The sequence below is a fragment of the Crocodylus porosus genome, unplaced genomic scaffold, assembly GCF_001723895.1.
Source record: "Crocodylus porosus isolate Cpor-Errol unplaced genomic scaffold, CroPor_comp1, whole genome shotgun sequence".
Classification (NCBI taxonomy): domain Eukaryota; kingdom Metazoa; phylum Chordata; order Crocodylia; family Crocodylidae; genus Crocodylus; species Crocodylus porosus.
In genome coordinates this window covers 4,993,685-5,012,624 of record NW_017728942.1, presented here as the reverse complement: position 1 = coordinate 5,012,624, position 18,940 = coordinate 4,993,685, and the positions used below count along the sequence as shown (strand labels likewise).

The 18,940-nt window shown below is 40.1% G+C and overlaps 1 protein-coding gene across 2 annotated transcripts in view; it reads left to right on the top strand.

The window, feature by feature from the left end:
• The window catches only part of LOC109318790 (serine/threonine-protein phosphatase 4 regulatory subunit 1-like), a 32,739-nt gene extending 15,834 nt beyond the window's left edge, over positions 1–16,905 (top strand). Inside the window, exons 10-20 of one of the 2 annotated variants that reach the window (XM_019548182.1) lie at positions 531–724; positions 1,113–1,567; positions 2,983–3,197; positions 4,183–4,272; positions 4,949–5,134; positions 5,480–5,641; positions 6,515–6,615; positions 10,081–10,201; positions 10,679–10,813; positions 12,106–12,247; positions 13,600–16,905. In XM_019548182.1, coding sequence (XP_019403727.1) covers positions 531–724; positions 1,113–1,567; positions 2,983–3,197; positions 4,183–4,272; positions 4,949–5,134; positions 5,480–5,641; positions 6,515–6,615; positions 10,081–10,201; positions 10,679–10,813; positions 12,106–12,247; positions 13,600–13,754 — 1,956 coding nt within the window. In that variant the 3' untranslated portion in view covers positions 13,755–16,905. The remainder of the gene's footprint in view (positions 1–530; positions 725–1,112; positions 1,568–2,982; positions 3,198–4,182; positions 4,273–4,948; positions 5,135–5,479; positions 5,642–6,514; positions 6,616–10,080; positions 10,202–10,678; positions 10,814–12,105; positions 12,248–13,599) is intronic. The other variant, XM_019548181.1, reaches the window with a different exon arrangement.
• Positions 16,906–18,940: the final 2,035 nt, after the last annotated feature.

The window sequence follows — 18,940 nt, the reverse complement described above, 5'->3', positions numbered from 1 at the left end:
GAGGGTGTTAGGATCACAGTTAAACATTTTAGTATTCTTCTTGATTTCTCTGTTTTAGAAATGTAAGATGCCCTCCTTAGGGGTTTGGTGTCAAACTTTGGTTGCTCAAATTTGAGAACAGTGCTTTTAAAAAATTATGTAGGAATAGAAAAAGAACTTTCATTGTAGTATTAGTGGGAATGTGGGATTTGGTTTAAGCCAGTGAAAAAAATGATTTTATTTGAATCATGCAGTCATTTTACAGGTAAATGATTTCTATATTTTAGGCACACACTTTACATCTTAAATCCCTTTGATCTGTTGCCTAGCCTTTTCCTTATAAATTCTATTATTGAAAGTAATATATGAAGCAAAGACCTGCTAAGTGGTGAATTGCAATGCCAAAACCTTTTCTTGTACATTACTATTTAATTCAGTAACAGAAAAGGTTGAACCAAGTTCCATGTTTCAGTTTTAATAGTATGGTAGCAGCACTACTACTGAATATATCACTGTTTTTGTTGTTGTTGTTGTTTTTTATACTACCCCAGGTTCGGCAAGCTGCTTTTCAGTCTCTTGGTCCATTTATTTCTACCTTTGCAAACCCTTCTAGTGCTGGTCTTTACATTCGGGAGGATGGGACATTGAGTATCCGACCAGCAGCCCAGGATGGCGCTTCCAATTCTTGCCAGGCAGGCAGTATTTCAAATATACCATGCTCCAGTGCAAACAGTTCATCCCCAAGGTAAAACCTTTGAGGAGGAGAGAGAAACTGACATGATCCTTTTCCTGCAGTTCTACAGTTTTAGTTGTTGTGGCCCTGTGTGCAACACAGGACTAATATAGGGACTTGATAATACAGTTTTAATAACAGTATGAAATGTGGATAACCTGAGTCTTTTGTCTTGGCATGTAATTTAATCTAGTCTATGCTTTTAATGTTTCTTCACTAATTATTTGGGAAGAGGAGAGTTGTATTGTATTAGAGGTAGAACAATTAGAAGTAGGATTTATCTCAAATATAATAACTACAAATATTTTAATTGCTGTTGTCTCTTTATAAAGCATTTACCTGGAAAGTATGGTCTTAGGACTTTTTATTTGTTCTGCTAATCATGCATCTCTGTTATTAGTTCAGAACAACCAATGGAAGTAAAATCAACTGTACTTCCCTCAGTGAGCGATTCTGAAGTCAACCCTTTGCTCTGCACTCAAATCCCAAATAAAGACACAGAGGAAGCAAGTTCAGAGAGCTGTGCTAATCCCAAAGAAGATCTAACTAGATTGTCTCACGGTGACAGTATTGCTGCTTGTGTAATAGAGGGCATTAAAGACTGTCAAGTCAGCAACTGCCAGGGAATGAACTCAAGGGTCCAGTCTGCTGAGGATGTGTTTAATACTTTCCTATACTGGCGCCCACCTCTCCCTGATATAAGCCAGGATTTGGAGTTGCTTCAGTCCAAGACGGAGATGCATAAAGATGGCTGCTCTGTATCAGAGGCTTTGTGTAATAACTGTGTTGCTAGTAGTGAAATAAAAAAGGTGCTTGAAACCTTGCAGGAGCACATGGATGATCCAGATGTTCAAGGTAAGAGCTTACAATAGTAGAGCTTGGCTTCTGCTTCCTCAAAAAATTTCCTACACTCTTCACAGTCCTTTCTTGGAGCAAGCTGTTTTGTGGTCTGGGACTCGTTCAGTGATGAGAATCTCTTGTATGTCATTTATTTTGTTCCAAGCTTAGTTTGTCATGCATCATGTTCTCCCCTACAGTCAAATTCTCTTAAAGGTGTTCCTGGTACCTGAGGTCAGGAAACGAGATGGAACCTAGCTACGGAACCCAGGTCTGTCACATGGCAGAGCAGAGCACTTCCCAGAAATCACCGTGTTGGCTGTGAGCTCAGGGAGAAGCTAGTGAGCTGAGGCTGATGACAACTAAGGTGGACTAGTGAGGTGGGGAGTGATAATGCTCCAGGAAATACGAATGTGCCTGTATGGTTTTCAGAGCCTCTGCCTTGGTTTTTGTATTGTTTTCTTATGCACACCTGCAGACCAGGCATATAAGGTGCTGAAACTTATAGCAGGCTGGCATGTATACTTTCAGAGCCCTCTCCCTCCCACCATGCCTCTTATCTGTTACCAACTTGTTGTCTCATCCCAATGAGCTAAATACTGCTGTATGAGTATTTTGAATCCCAACCCTCCTGGATGGGAGTCAAGCCTACATGAAATTGGAGACTTAGTCTGACTCCACACCAGATTGACAGCAGTTAGCTTATGAGCAGTGCACCCACATTTTTACTGTGTGTAGAGAGCTCCATGTCACCAGAGGTGCAGATAAAAATGTTGATAGGGCATCTGGAAACTGAAAATGAGTTTGTTGCAGCTAGAGAAAGGAGATAAGTAGGCGGCTATCCTATTTGGGAGAGTGATAGTAGACAAAGGGAATGGGATTAGAGAGAATAAACAAGAAAAGATGAAGGCAGAAAGCAAGCCGAATACAAAACATCAGAGAACAAAATAAAGAGCTCTGGATGAGGAGGGAGATTAGATGTGACGGGAGAAGACCAAGAGAAAGTTCCACTTGGAGATGAGATGATGAGATCATGAGTTGAGAGATGGGTGGGGAATTTAATTCCACGCAGCTTAACCAGTGTACCTATATTCCAAAAGATACATAATAAAACACATTGTATAGTTTTAAGGATAGGATAGTCTTTTGCTAATTAATGTTGGAGTCTGTCAGAAATCTATTCAGGAGATAGAAATAGTAACTGTTATGCTTTTGTTGAAAATGTTAGTGCTTCCAAGTCTCTGTTTATCTTATCGAATAGTTGTAGCCCGTTTGTGCTGTGTGTACATTAATTTTCTTACACTGTTAGCCTCTTATACTGCATTTGATTTTAATTTAGGAATAAGTAATTGTAGCTTTAAAACCAAGTGCAAGGAAAATTTTACTGTGTTTAAAGGAAAACTTTAAGCTGAAATCCCTTCACTTAATAACAGCTCAGGTTCAAGTCTTGTCTGCTGCGCTCAGAGCAGCTCAGTTTGATTCCATCCGAGATCATGAGACCAAACCCAGGGAAGAGACTGGTGGCAAACTTCAGAAGCAGATATCTTCTTTGGATGCCAGCATCGCCAGAGTAGAGAATGCTTCATCCTCTCCATCATCCCATGATGACATGATTGACCAAACTACTACCAGTATGATGAAAAGCACAGTAAGTATACAGTCATGCCTCATAGATAGACAAGTGGACTTTTGATGATAGTAATAATGTTTACCTCTGTTTATATAGCTCTTAGCACAACAGTACCCCAGTCCTGATATCTGAGAACTATTATGGTAATAATTATCCCATATCACTTAATAAATATCACATTTTAATTTTATTCAAAGCTCTTATTTATATAAGGGGCCTAAGTAAGCTAAGAACTAGTAGGTTGTGGTTTTTATAAATAGTCTTACAGGAATATCATGTGCAGCAAACCAAATAGTGTTCGTCCTTCCTGTATCTAATCTAAAATTAGCCGCTTATCTTTAGGCAGGAGGCTGAATCAGTCGATGACAAAGTGCACGCTTCCTGCCTTACTGTTTTACGATGCTCTTGATATGCATATGAGGGTAAATAGGAAAGCTTTTGCACAGTGCTTAGTTTTGTCTTTAGCTAAAGCTAATGCATAGGAAGTTACTAATGTCCTACATGTCCATCAGAATAACATCTTCAGCACTTGTCAGTAGGAAAATTAAAAGTAATAACTTGGGGAAATACCTGAGGTGCTCCAAAAATGCATAAAGATTTTATAGGCGTATTGGCTTTCCTGGAGCAGCCACTGAGCTGTTTTGTCAGTATCTGTTAATGCACAGAAAAATAGCACCTTTTCAGAGTATAATTAAAAAACAAACAAACCCAGCTGTATTCCAGCATTTGAACACTGACAGATCCTTTGCAATGTTACCTAATAATAAAATATCTTTTTTTTTGTAAAAACTAGTGAAAATAGTCTTAGTGTCACCCAAAACAAGGTAGAGAGTAACATGGCCTTACATGAATAATATTTTCTCATGGTTACTTATGGAATTGGGCTGTATTTGGCCCTTGGAAAGCTGTTCTTTGATGGAATTGCATTGCCTTGGTGTGATGCTTTGAGAGATCCCAACCACCAGTTCTGTAATGGAAATATATAAGCATAATTCTTTTGCAGGACTCTGAGGAGCCACACAATGGGACCAGCAACTTTTTAAAGAAAGAACAAGATAATCCACCCTTTGAAGACGATAAATCAAAGTTACAGGTGGTTAAAGTTGAACTGTCTGTGTGATGTGTGGCTCTTTGCTTAATTAAATTACACTTCCCTGTCTGAAGCACAATAATTTAGGAGCACTGCATCCAATCACCTGCAAAATTTTTTGTAGGCATCAGTAGGCAGAATCCTAGTGATTCTGATAGAAACTGGGAAGCAAAAAAAAGCCTGATTTCAGCAAAATCCATATTTTCTGCACCAGGCAGGGGGATTTTTCTTATGCCCTGTGCTGCTGCCTGTGTCATAAGCAGAGAAATGTTTTGAGTTCCAAAGTGCAAAAGACACTCGGAAGTGCTGTGAGGAGTCTAGTTGCTGCATAACTTGATTCAGTACCCAGAATGATATTGTTCAAGGATGAAGTAATGTTTCAGCCTTTACTAAAATGTTGATAATGTAACAAAGATTGATGTTGTTTCCTGCTGTTGTACCTAAGCTGGTTGACAAGTCACTGACGTGGTGACTTGTCCTGTAGTTTAAGATGGCTTGTGTCATTTGCAGGGTGTTCAGTTACTTTGTTATACTGTCCTGGCTTGTTCCCTTGGTTCATTTGCCATCTGGTTGGAGGCACAAAAGAGAATGCTGTACTAGGACAGATGTCTTTCCATACTGATGATCTGTCTCCTTGTTTAATTTATTAATATTAATAATTTTCCGTCTCTCTTTTTAGGATATCATACCTCAGCCTTTATTAGATCAGTACTTGTCAATGACTGACCCAGCTCGGGCCCAGACTGTTGACACTGAAATAGCAAAACACTGTGCTTATAGTCTCCCAGGGGTGGCCTTAACTCTGGGCAGGCAGAATTGGCACTGTCTGAAGGATACATATGAGACCTTGGCATCAGATGTACAGGTAAAATCACATTTTCAGACAAGAATTTAGAACATCACTATACAAATTAGAAATAGGCAAGCAAGGAATGTTGAAGCTTACAAGAAACCGTGAAGCTGTTGATAGTGTGCAAAATTTATGTTCAAATACTTTCCCCTTTTCCTTCCCTCTGCTCCCCCCACTCCTGTCTCCTCCTTAGGGCTTTAAGAAAATGCAGCTTCATAAATATAATGCATGTACAGAATTTGGGAGCTTGTGTAAATATTTTTGCCTCTTCCCACCCTCCAAAAAAAACCAGTTCTATTTCTTCAGTATTTTCTACAGTTACAGTGTTTAATCTAGAAAATTTGTTTATTTACTATCAAGTGGAAGGTACGTCGGACGCTAGCTTTTTCCATACATGAATTGGCTGTTATATTAGGAGATCAACTAACAGCAGCTGATCTAGTGCCGATTTTTAATGGATTCTTGAAAGATCTGGACGAAGTGCGCATTGGAGTTCTTAAACATCTCTATGACTTTCTGAAGGTAAGAGGACATGTCATTTAAATACATGGGTTTTCACTTACTTAGATTAGGGATGTCTCTGTGTTTCACACTGAAAAAAACTTTCTTTGGACATTTTAGGCAGTTAAAACAAACAAACACTTTTTTGTTTTATTTTCCCCCAGATATGTTATTTTAATGCTTTTTTATGATTCTTTGAATTCCATTCCCAAATAAATAAATCCTCCTGTATCTGATCTTTTATTTTTGCAAGCCAGTGCAAAATAAGTGTTATTTAGAGTAATCAAGGTCTGTAGCAGGAAGGACTCTGATTAATTTAGGGGTTGGGGAAGAACAGATTAGATCATTAATCCATTTTTGGGACCCTCTACAAGAGTGGTCTTTCCAGCATCTTTTCTTATACTTTTCCAGTCAAGTTCAACAAGGAAAAAATGGGTAAAAGCTCTGTAGCTGGAAACATTGCAAAGTGGTGTCTTGTGTGCTTATTTGAGAATGGGCTGAAACTTTAATTCCTCGCTACTCGACTGGTGGACAAAGTATGACTAAAAGACTTAAAAAAAGAGTTTTTCAGTTAGGTGTGTCTAATTTGATCATGCAGTTTCATGCTTGATTTTTCAGTAACTGTACAGTAGCTCTTGGAAAATTCAGCTTCTACAGCTAGACGTCCACAGCTTTTAGAATCTGGCCTGTGGTTTTCTGGAGAGTAAAACATTTTCTATGAACATTCAACTTTTTCTTACAGGAAAATGCAAATAAATAGCAATGTCAAGGAGTAAGGAACAGAAAATATCCCAGAGGGGTACAGCTTCTAAAGTTTCAAATTGTTGTTTTGAACTGCTGGATTCATCAATTTCATTTAATAATACCTTGTTTGTGGAACACCTTTTCCTTCAGTTGCTTCATGCAGACAAAAGGCGAGAGTACCTTTACCAGCTTCAAGAATTTGTGGTGACTGATAACAGCAGGAATTGGCGGTTTCGTTATGAACTGGCAGAGTAAGTAAAAACATAATCATTTCAACCTCTGGTGATACGGTTCCACATCCTGAATCGTGGTTTCATATCTGGAATTGAACATGGGGCGTGGAGATATTTAGGTTTAACCTTGAAACTACATTTAGAATCAGTAGGTCTGGGAGAGTGGGAGAAGCTTAGGGTACAACACACTGACCCACCAGCTTGCCATAGCTCAATCTCTGGGGATCACCTGTTTGATGAGAGGGTCATTTTCTCTTTGTTCTCCATTGAGGCTGGAAGCCCTAACTTCCTTCAGTGATCCATAACTCATCTCATGTTCAGACAACATTGCTGTTGGATGGTAGGGTTAAATAACCACAGAAAGCAAAACAGCAGGGAGATGACTCTTACCTCTTTACAGCATTAGATTGAGATTGGAATATAGACTGCAGTTTTGATGTCCACATTTTAAAATGGATATGGGGAAAAATTGGTCTCCATCAGCACAAGTAGGTAGTGTGTAGTAAGAGTGTATATGATACCTGATGAAACATTTTGTAATGGTGCACCGATTAAAGATATTTTTTGGGCTGATACTCATGGCCGATTTATTAATGAGCCATATAGGCTGATAGCAATCTGACTGCTGATGTGCAGACCTGGCAGCTTGGAGAACAGTGCTGGGTTGGTAAGTCTCTGTGGCGAGGGAGGGAATAGGGCAGGGGCAGGTGCTGCCCAGCCAGGGTAGCTCATGCTGCTGTGTGCACCCCCAGAGGAAGCATGGGGGGCATGTGCCCCCTGGATCAGTGCATGGAGCAAGGGTGAGCCTGGGGCTGGGCTCTTCCCAGTGGAGTTGTTGGGCTGAGGCTGCACTTGGGATGGGTGGTGGTGGTGCTAGGAGCGGGGCTATGGCAAATTTTTGGCGTGGCTGTAGTTGCCCTCCCTGTGTTGCTGTTGCCACCTGCCCCATGCACAGCCCTGGCCCAAACCAGTGCCTGGTGCCTCCTCCAGCCCTAGCCCACAGGAGCAGCCCACCCTCCCCCCATGCACAGATCCAGGGGGCCCATGTCCCCTTTGTCTCTCCCGGAGGTGCACACAGTGGTGGGAGCTGCACCTGCTCCTTCCCAGGCCCCTGGACAAGCCACTTGCAGCTCTGTCCCGTGCCTTGGGCAGTGCATGTCCCAGCCTCACTCCCTCTCTCCCTCCCCCAACTTACCAACCGCACACTCCTCTCCAAGCTGCTGCGCTGCATTCCTGGCTGCGCGCATGCTGCAACTGTGCCCATGCATGGCGCGTTTATCAGCGACAGTATCAGCCACATTACCAGCAATCGTCTTTTTTAGCTGATGTCAGTTTTCCCTTTATCAGTGCCAATATGATATAGCCTGATGTATTGATCAGCGCACTTCTACCCTTTAGTTGACTCACTTAGCTTTTTTTCACAGAAAAGCGCCTCAGAAGCAAAGGCCTAGAAAATATTTTACTCATGTATTTTTTTTTTTTTTTTTTTAGGTGATAGAAAATTTAGAAGCGATTTTTAATTCTGATATAAAATATGTTCACAGGAAGGCACCACTATCACCACAAATCACAAACACACTGAAAGCAATCTAAAAACTTGTATCAAAACAGATAAGCAGTAACAACAACAGTACTTAAACATAGTTAATTAACTCTAGATACAAAATTCACAACTATGATAGAACAAGTCAACCAGAACCACTAGCATAGCTTATTAATCCAAATGAACCCTAAACATACATCAATTTAACAGTCCTGTCAAGAAAAAGATGAATTCTGGAGGCCTAGATCTGAGAGAGATGCACTCCGGAATAAGGGGGGGGGGGGTGATACTTACAGTCTCCTCTGAGCTTGACTGCAGAATATCTCAACAGTGTGAGCTGCTAGACTGCTGCAGATACTCCACCTTCAGGACACCAGACTTCTGCACTGCCTAGTTCACCAATCAGGCAGAATGACTGTTGCCCTTCAGGATCGGTTGTCCTACCAGGATCCCTGCCTCACATCCCACCCGGTCTCTGTCTCTCACTTTTTCATAAACTTGGGTCTGGTCTCGCCCTCTGACTCACATATACAGACACACAGTGTCTCTCTCTCTGTCTCTCTAATACAGAAGTAGTGAAATCAAACTGTCTGATAGACCAGAAGTCAGACCAGCTGGTCTCATGGCCCCACCTGGCTTTAAAATCTGTGAAACAAGTAGAGCATGTTAATTCTTGTCTAGCCACTGACAGGTCTGATTGTACTTAACTGTGGTTTAATTATGGGTCTATGCAGTATGGGTCTATAAAATCTTTTAAACATTATTGCAAGCACCCTTTTTTATTGTAAAGTAAGCTGATTAATTTAGGGTTTTTTCCATGCAATTGAGTGTGTTATGAGGGTAGAATAGATTTGGTGGAAGTTATAATAATGATGTTTTTATTTTAGTATGCAGACAGCTAGCCAGTAGCTAAAAATCAATTTTTATTTATTTAAAAAATTAAACATAGTGCATTTTACTACCTATAGCGTCCATCGTTTCAAACTAAGGTACTTGCTTTCACAGAAATCCTACTGTCAGGATACCATCTGCAGGTGTAATGCTATCTTTGTAATATAAACCCAGTGCAGAAAATAGCAGTTTGTTGCATGATGGTTCCCTGACATCTAGTGGACGAACTTTGCAACTTCACTGTGGGGTGTCTGGGAGTGATTGGCAGTGCTGCACTAATGGCTTGTTCCTGTGAAGCAGTGATGCCCAACCTTTTTAGACTCAACGCCCCCACTCTTAGAAAATGCCAGCTCTTGCTTTTCAATTGTTTCTTGACTACGGAAAGTAATAGAACAGTTCTTCTTTTGCAAAGAACTCAGACCACAGGAAGGGAGGGATATTTTTGATGCCATTAATCCCTATTTGGAAACTCAGAGCTTATACTGCGTATCATTATTTGCACCCCTAGCTGTGCTAATGTTACACGGCAATCCCCAGCATCCTTGAAAGGATTTCATGGCACCCTGGTTGAGAATTCCTGCTGTAAAGGCTAGGATACCTTATGTGCAGTTTTCCCAACATTGTATACCTTAGATATTTATTTATACCGTCCCTGAAATAATTCAGGGAATGAAAGAATGAAGAAGAACCTGAGAAACCATAAAAACCTTGCTCTGTATTTTCGCATTATTCTCTTGATGATTTTAGCAGTACCTTCTATATGTGCAGTTTGTACAAAGTGTTGCTGCTGAAGTTGCATTTTTCATATATTTTGCTCAATTGAACTGGACTAATTTTGATGATTATATACTCTGTGTATACATAATAAAATGAACCAAAGTCCCAAAGCATTGCATAATAACAGTGATGTTTTTCCTCAAGCATTTTCGCAGCTTTGTTCAAGAAACCATGTATATTTCCTTCTCCCCCCTACCATCAATAGGAAAGGAAAAATGAGAAGAGATTAATGTTATGCTTCCCAAAGATAATCCCTTCCATTTGTATTGCAGACAGCTGATCCTGATATTAGAACTCTACAACCCTAATGATGTGTATGATTATTTAAGACACATTGCACTAACTCTCTGTTCTGATAAAGTATCTGAAGTCAGGTGGATCTCCTTCAAACTGGTAGGGGTTTTATTCTTTTTTATTTTCTTAACACTTATACAAATAAACTTGATAAGCTTGTTGAAGCTGTAGTTTCAAACAGACACTCTGAACACAAATATGTTTCGTTTTTGAGCTGGTCAAATTGTTTTATTTGTCTAGAGTTTGATGTGAATTCATTGATGTAGTTTGTTTGCTTTTAAAATGACTTTTTAAAATCATAGATTTCATAGATTTCTAGGGTTGGAAGGGACCTATTAGATCACTGAGTCTGACCCCCCTGTTTTGGGGGGTCTTTTATTAGTCAAAATTGACAAGGGGCTGAAAAGTCAAAACCCAGCAAAACAGCTCTAAATTCTCTTTTTCTCATGTGCCTACAGAAACACAGCACTGTTATATTTCTATAGAACGTGTGCATCTCTAAGTAGTGTTTAAGAACGTGATGCAACTGAAGCGCCAGCTTTCACAATCTGAATCTCACGCCTGATCTCCTTACAGGTTGTGGCTATACTACAGAAGTTCTATGCAAACAACGCAAATGCGTTGGGATTAAATTTCATTAACGAACTTGTAGTGAGGTTTCGTCATTGTTCCAAATGGGTTGGAAGACAAGCTTTTGCCTTCATTTGTCAGGTTGGAATGCCTTTTTATGTTTGTGTTGAATGTATGTATACATACATATTTGGGAGAGTTTCTAATGCTTCCAAGAAGGAAATAAATGGCTTTCACTACTGAGAAAGGGAAATGGAGCCATTGACTTCCATTGTATTTAAATTGACTAAAATCAGTACTGACTGAATGTTACTTATCTTCTAACTATAGCTTATTGCAGGGGTCAGCAAACCCTGGCACGTGTGCAGCATATGGCATGCAAAGCCATTTTGCTTGGCGCACAACCACCAGCCCGGGCGCTAAGCAGCTGCTGCCAGCCTTGGAGCTCAGGCTGTTCCCAGCAGGCGGCTGGGAGGCTGCAAGCCCTGTTGCAAGCAGACTGGGCTCTGTGGGCCAGCTGCAGCCAGGAGGCTGCGAACAGCTGCTCGGGGCCTGGTATGTCAGCCCTCCGGTACCTTCCAAGGTAGACATTGTGGGGTTTTTTGGTACTCTGGCTAAAAAATGTTGCCTACCCTGGCTTATTGGCTTAATTGACCTGATTTTAGTCCAAATTACTAAGCTGTCTTGGCGAGCACTTTTGATGATAAAATCAGCTAGAAGATGCTAAAACAACCTTTGTTTCATAAAACCCACCTTGGGAACCAGTAGGAACCAGTGTTCTGCAGTGAGCAAGGTTCATAAGGGCTACGTGGATGAAGAGAGGTTTCCAGACAAAAACTGGTAGAAAAATAGGTGTGCCTGGAAATGCCTTGGCTTGTCTAAACAGGAGGGGAAATAGAAATGGGTGTTGACTGCATTAATCTTTGATTTAACTGAAAGGAGCAAAAGCTGTACGTCTTGTCCTTTTGGCCAAGGAAAAAATTCCCCCAAAGTCAAGGTGACCCACAAAGGTGGCAAGAGTCCTCTTGTTGCTTGGACCACGTAAAGGTATTGTGATCACCTTAGTCCCTGTCAGAACAGGAAGTTCTTGATTCTTCCATCTCTTTGGGTCACCTAAATACATTGATTGGACCTGTCCATCCAGGAACTGGGAAGTGAAAAGAATGGCCAGCAGGAGAAGGAAAAGAAACAGAAACAACAATCAGCCTCTGCTTTGTAAATGTAAAGTGTTGAGAATGCAACTGAAATAAATAACATGCTTCCATTCTGTTTTTTTTCTATACAGTTAACTTTTTTTTCTTTTTAAACACAGACCAAACTAAGGGCAAAGTGCAAAGGGGAGGGGGAGCTGGGTATTTTAAGATATTGATGATTCAGCTTGCTAAGTATGTTCTGTCTTAGGTTTTGTCTTCTGTTCTGCTTTTATCCCCCAGGCAGTGGTAGAGGAGGAGTGTATGCCTGTTGATCAGTTTGTTGAGCACTTACTCCCCAGTCTTTTAAGTCTTGCTTCTGATCCAGTGCCAAATGTAAGGGTTCTGCTAGCCAAGGCTTTAAGGCAAACACTGTTGGAGAAAGGTATGCTAAATAATTCCTTTGAAACAACAAATTTCTTATGAATTCCATCGTTCCTATAACAGTGCTGTTCTTTACGAATTGCTTTGCTCAACTAGTAAAATGATGTTCAGTTTCTCTGTACAACAGAATAAGCATGCTATAATCGGGGGAGCGTGCAGAACATAATATCAGCGTGCAGAAGGGCGACACCATGTTCATGTTATGTGGGGTTTTTTTTCTTTTTGGAAGTTTTTTTCCCAGGACTATATATCCTTTGAAGCTGACATTACATCTAATATAGGAGATGTGACATTACATCCAGTAGATGGCAGTTGTAATGTTTTGTAATGAGAAGTCACACAGTCTTCTGCAGATTACTTTTTAGAGGAAGAACCAGTAAACTGTAGGGATGAAAAATTCATGCAGAAAACCATTGAGAAGGTCTTTTTTCTTTCTTTCTTTGCATTTCTTTAAAAAAAAAAAAAAAAAAAAAAGGGTGGGGGGTTCAGAACATGGTAATGCTTGTGGAATATTTAAAAGGTTCTTTGCAAAATCTATTTGCCGTACTCATTCTTCTTGCACCTGCCTCTGTTCCTCATAGCATCCAGGTCATCTCTGCTGTCTTTTCTGTAAGATGGCACACAGGAACCTCCCACTCTGTCTAACCTCTGATCTTTCCCCTGCTGTCTTCTGCCCCTACCCCTACCCCAAACCTCTAAATGAGAAACTTTGTAAATTTAGGCTTTTTTTTTTAAGTTTTTTTTTTTTTTTTTTTGGTTGAAAAATATAGGCTTAAAAAAAAGTATGATGGTGGCAGCCAGCCAGGTTTCCACTTACGCTGGTAGATTTCCACTTAGGACTCAGAAGAAGCAAGAGCCGCTTTTAAAAAAATAATGAGGACTCAACAAATAGTTCTGCCCATGCCAAGCAATAGTAAAAGCAATTAAGAAAGAAAAATACACGTTCCTCTTGTCTGGTTTGCTTGGGCTTGCTTTAACTTCCTCAGGGAGACCAAGCCTGCAAATCAGACGAACTGCCTTGAACAATTTCTGTAACTGGGTGAAGGAAAAGGCTAACACCACCGCCATGCATGCTCCCCATGCCTGTGACTTGGACGGGGAAGCAAAACTTTTATTTACTTTTTCTTCTAATAGGAAAATGTGAATAGTTTGTGATGGGTCTGAGCAGTGTACTGTATTGCAATGTTTTGAGAGTAATGGGTGTGGGGAAGCAGTGGTAGCAGCTGAAATAGAGGGGCGTGAGGCTGTGTAACTTTACTGAGGTGGGGAGCACCTTGGGAAGCACTGATGTAAAGTATGGCTTTGCTGAAAACGTTTTGTGTTTTTTTTCTTTCCTTCTCCCCCTCGTTCTAGCTTACTTTAAAAGTGTTGGCAATCCTCATCTAGAAGCTGTGGAAGAAACTGTCCTAGCTTTACAATCTGACAGAGACCAAGATGTTTGCTTTTTTGCCACTGTAAAACTAAAACAGAATAACATGGAGACCACTTCCATTGAAAAACAAAACTGAGCTGTTCACCTGCTATGATCCCTGAACATCAAAATGTTAACATGCTGTGTGTTCTTGGTTTGCCTGATTCACAGGAAGGAGAAAGGAATGAAGCAGTTGGCTGCCTACCTGAACTGAAAGGAAAGGGATCGCTGACAATGCCACAATCCTCACTAAATGACCACTTTTGTAGCTACAACTGTGGATACTAGCTGATCAGTCAGACTTTGGGGATTTTTTCCCTCATAAAAGTGGGCTGTAACTTTCATATCTACCCAGATTTCAGTATTGTATATATCCTCTTATTAAGAAATTACACAAATGTAACATTTCAGTATCATAATGTTAATGTTTCTTAATACAGTTAAAAAAAGTACAACCCCTATGAATGCCAGTAATAAAGCAATCTGCTACAAGCTTAAAGGACTTCCTAAGCTTTGAAGCCCAAGGTTAGTATGCTTAAGTGAAAATGTTTCCCCTATTTTATTGTGTCTTTTTTATATTGTTTATAATATTACATTTTATTATTTTAAATGAACAATGTGTGTATACATATATGTGAATAGCTCCTGCAGCTTGGCAAAAATAATTCACAGAACTTTAATCTCATATCAGTGAGAGAGATCGAAGAAGCCATTTCACTTTAAACAGCACAGTTGGCAAGTAAAAGTTAATGTGCATAGGTCACCTTTTACCTTTTAATAGACATCTGATATATTTTAAATCACAGAGGGATTAACTTGCTTTGTATTTTGTGGCTCTTTCTTATTACTTTGTCTTTTTATAAACTGCATTATCATAGCTTTTCTTTGTACACTTACTGTTATCTCCCCAAACATTTCTGCCCTCAAGTCAGTTCATTTAATTAAAATCACATTGGTAGGAGATTAAAATCTTTAAATGTTTTGCAGAGTACGTAAAAAGGGGGACATGCACATGCACATTCACATAACTTGAAAAAACTTGTATGAGGTTCAGCAGTCATTTTCCTTGGAACCTGCCTCTCTCAAACTTACAATCTGAATCTATGATTTCCTACAACGAGAGGAGATTCTTGTAAAATATTGTGGTCTCAAGTTTCCAAAGGAGGTGAAGCGCAGGTTTTCAGAGTAAGGAAGCTGACCTACTGTTCTTCACAAATTCTGTTTTTATAACTGTCTGTGGTTGTCGTTATGGGGGTTGGAGGTGAGCAAAAAAAACCCACGAAAAAACCAAAACCCACAAACTAACATTGCCTGGGGTGGCACTTGGGACATCAAGACTGTGTTAACCAGGAACTTCCTACAAGAAGAGAATGAAGTCCCCATCATTAAATCCAACAATTTTGTGAAATGCCAACTTAAGTTGCAATGTTGATGCCCTTGGCTGTTCCATTTTCACCCCTGTTTTCCCTTGCATCCTAAGTCTCTAACGTGGTCTATTGAAGTTGGGGAAAAGACGCATTGACTATAATGGGCTTTGGATCAGGGCCATAACCTTGTTTAAGGAGGACCGTTTATATACTGGGGAAAATGTCTCATGTAATGGTAGATAAATTATTATATTCAGTGTTTGCTCAGTCTGTAAATAGACCAATGAGAGACTATTTCCATCTACATTATTTCATTACTGTAGCATTAAGTAGTTCAACTGTTTGGAAGTTAAAAATATTACTCTTTAACTGGATTGTCAGCTGTATGGGAAGTAGCTTTCTCAGCCTGACTCTTGTACTTTTTGGAAGGTTCAATTTTGTATAAATGTCAATGAAACTAGTTTTGAATTATCCTGTATAGTATTTGTAATAAATTGTTTGCTTGCAAGACCATAGGTGCTTTTAGAATCTATAGGGGAAAATATATAGTTGCTATTTCAGTAAACAGCCTAAGCTCTGTAAATTCCACAAAGTTCTACGCTTAATTTTTTTTATAATTTTAAACAAATGCCTCTTCAATGCAAACAGATTTTTTATGACTGCAGATTCTCAGCAAAAAAGTCAAGTTAATTTTTTGTAGTTTTAATATCTTTTTTCTAATGCTAACATTAAACTAATATTTTTAAGAGTTCAGATTTTCTAAAATTGTTCTGACCAGGTTTCATTTTTGTTGACTATTAACAGGTCATTCAGTTTCCAAGCACTGATCACAACTTTTTTTTTTTTTTTAAGTGTACATAGATATGTTTTTAATGTACTGTATATAAACTGGTTACTTCGAACATCAACACAACCCAGCTTTGTTTCAGCAATCATCTTAAATAGCTACCTTTACCTGCAGTAATCTACCAGAAAACCCAAATGTCCATTGGGTGGGTGTCTTTACAGAGGTGGGATAGTTTTCATAATGGGACTTCTTTAATTAAAACTTGTGGGACGTTTTGGGACATTTTGTTTTGGTTTTTGTTTTTTAAAAGCCACCAGCTAAGTTCACAAAATCTCTCTCTTTTTTTTTTTTTTTTTAAAAAAAAATTGTGCTTTTAAAGATTTTTGGTAATTCTCTAGCTCTAGAGATCCATGGCCATTTTAAATAATGTGATTTTTTTTTTTTTTTTTTTTTTAAACTAAGGCTTTTAAAAACTTGTTAAACTACGGTTGTATGCACTAGAGGGGATGCCATAATTCTCCTTTTAACTTTAGACAGTGTGCAGTTCTATTAATTTGGTGCACTTTTTACAGTTTTGTTTTTTATTTTATACTGGAAATATTTCAACATGGCTAAAGACTGCACTTTACAGCTCATACCAGATACATGTATGCAATGAAGATTAAAGCTATGTATTCTCATGCAATTCTCTGGGTTGTTTAAATTATGCAAAATTGTATGTTGCAGATGCAGGAAAAGTTAGTCTACTTTCACAAAAGCTGCAAGGATGTAATTTCTTAAAACCACTTTTGACTAAGGGACCTGAAAATAACATTAGTGGTGCAATATTGCTGTAGAAAATTATCGGGCACTTGTAATCCAAAGCATGTTAGTCATGTTGCTTAGAATTCCAACTCACTGTATCCATTATAGAGGATATACCCTTGGCATCTAACCGGACACTGCCCTAGTGGCAGTTTGCGTGTCTGTAAAAACAGTGTTGTTTAGAGTCCAAATAAGTGAAGACACTCTGGAAGTGCCACTCACTTGTCAGAATATAGAATCTATGTAACTTTCTATTTGTATTTATCTCAATAAATTCTGCAACTGTTTTACGAAATGTCTCAGTGGTGGCCAGATCTGTCACAAATAGCGTGTGCATTTTGTCATCTTCCACTGCATGAGTCTGTTATAATGCTGGAGGCTGCAATGGCAGTGTATGGTCAACAGTATTGATTCATTATATGGTTCAAATGGAACCATAAAGAGCTAGATTAGGATTTAAATTTAACATCAATATCTAATTTGGGCAAAATGTAATGTCGTCATTGACGCTTTTAATTTTGGAATTTCCCCAGTCTTCTGTGCTTGGTGTTCTCAGCCTTCATGTTGCATCATAACTCATTTAATGTGGGGAAGGGTGAAGTGGCCAGGGGACTGGATGAGAACACGGCATGGGCAGAGAGATGCTGAGTCATTTTTGTTTTTCTTTTTCCCCTCAGCCCATTTGAGTGTTGCACTCTTATAGTTGCATAGCCTTATTTCTGCTTTTTTTTGTGTATCCTTCCTCAAGTGCTTGCCTCCCCATGCATTGACAAGGACATTCATACTTCTCCCCAGCTATGACCACTCCCTGTACCTCTCCCAACCCCAAGTGCCCATCTGGCCTTCCCAAAATGCTCTCCTGTACTCCCTCTCTATTTTTATCTAAGTTCCCCTTTCCTTCTTTCATGTTCTCCACCCAATTTGCCCCTAAGCCTGTCTTCTAGACCTTCCCCCAGCTTTACTTCGCCAACTCCCTGTCTTCTCCCAGGATCAGTCCTTCCCTTTTTCAGATTTCCTCTTTTCTCTCAAATTTCTGAGAAGGTCTTCAAGTAATCGTAAATGATAAATCCCAAGGTTCAATCTTGCCCTATGCTTTCTTCTGTATGGGAAGAAAGAAGCCTGCATTGCACTGGTAATAGGGACTCATGTCCAACTGGTTCTCTAGTCTGTCCTGTGAGGGGGAAGATATCCCCATGGTTAGGGACAGAAGTTGCACATGGACTGGCTTAAGTGATCAGAAACTGGCTTAAATCTGTAACAGAGCGTAATTTAAGTGCACATAAACCAGTTTCAAAATGGCTTGAACTGGTTTAAGAGAAACCTGGTTGAATATAGTATCAGACTTGACTGATTTGGGTCAAACCGGTTTATGAAACTCCTGTCCCAGACCCCTTCCTGGTTCAAGTTAAATCACAGTCCCCCAGCATTCCAGCATGCTTTCCAGCCCTGGCTGGGCTGTGCTGCCTGCTCCAAAGAGTAGGGCTGGTCCTGCCCCTCTGCTCCCTAGCTGGAGCAGTGAGGGTTGACTGACAAGGGGATGTGGGGGTGGAGGGGGCAAGCCCAGTCTGCAGCTCCTCCACCTTTCCTTCCACCCAAACCCGGCAAACTTGGCTGGGGTCTAGGGCCAGGGAGGGGGGTTAAACACCTCTTCCACCACTCAAACTTACTGTGGACTAAAGACTCCAGAGACGCCTGGAAGCAGAAAGAGGAAGCATTGAGCAATCCTGCAGAGTCCTGCTGCTGTAATTCTGGACTGCAAGTCCCAGAGACCTTGGGGGTGCCTGGAAGAGGAAATGAACACACAGCCAGGGAGCCCTGCTCTAGTATCCCCTGGCTTCTGGCCTGAGCCACTGCAGGCATGTGGCTGCATTTCTGGAATCAAAGGTAAATGTCTGTCCTCTTTTCAATTTAATCTGTGCAGGTTTAGGCTAATCTGCAAAGACTGAATCGATTCGATCTTGGGCTTTTTGACTGTACCTAGCCCAGGTCTGCAAGGAGATCTATTAATAGCTTTGTTTACTCATCAGGGGGCATCTTGGCTAGCTATGGGGCTGCGCGCTATGATTATGATGAAAACCCATGGAACCTCAACTGTCATGTGATGTGACATTTTAACTCCACTATTTAGCTCAGCAAAGCAGCTGTTTAGCTCAGTTGCTCAGAGTGTTGTGCTGGTTTGATCCCTGGCTGGACTGGATGATCTCTTAGCCCCTTTCAGCCTTACTTCTCTGTAACCCACATTCAGGGCATACATATGTCACATCATCATGTATCCTGCCCAGATGCTCTGTGACATCGCACTGATGCTCTTCAAATGGTTGTGTC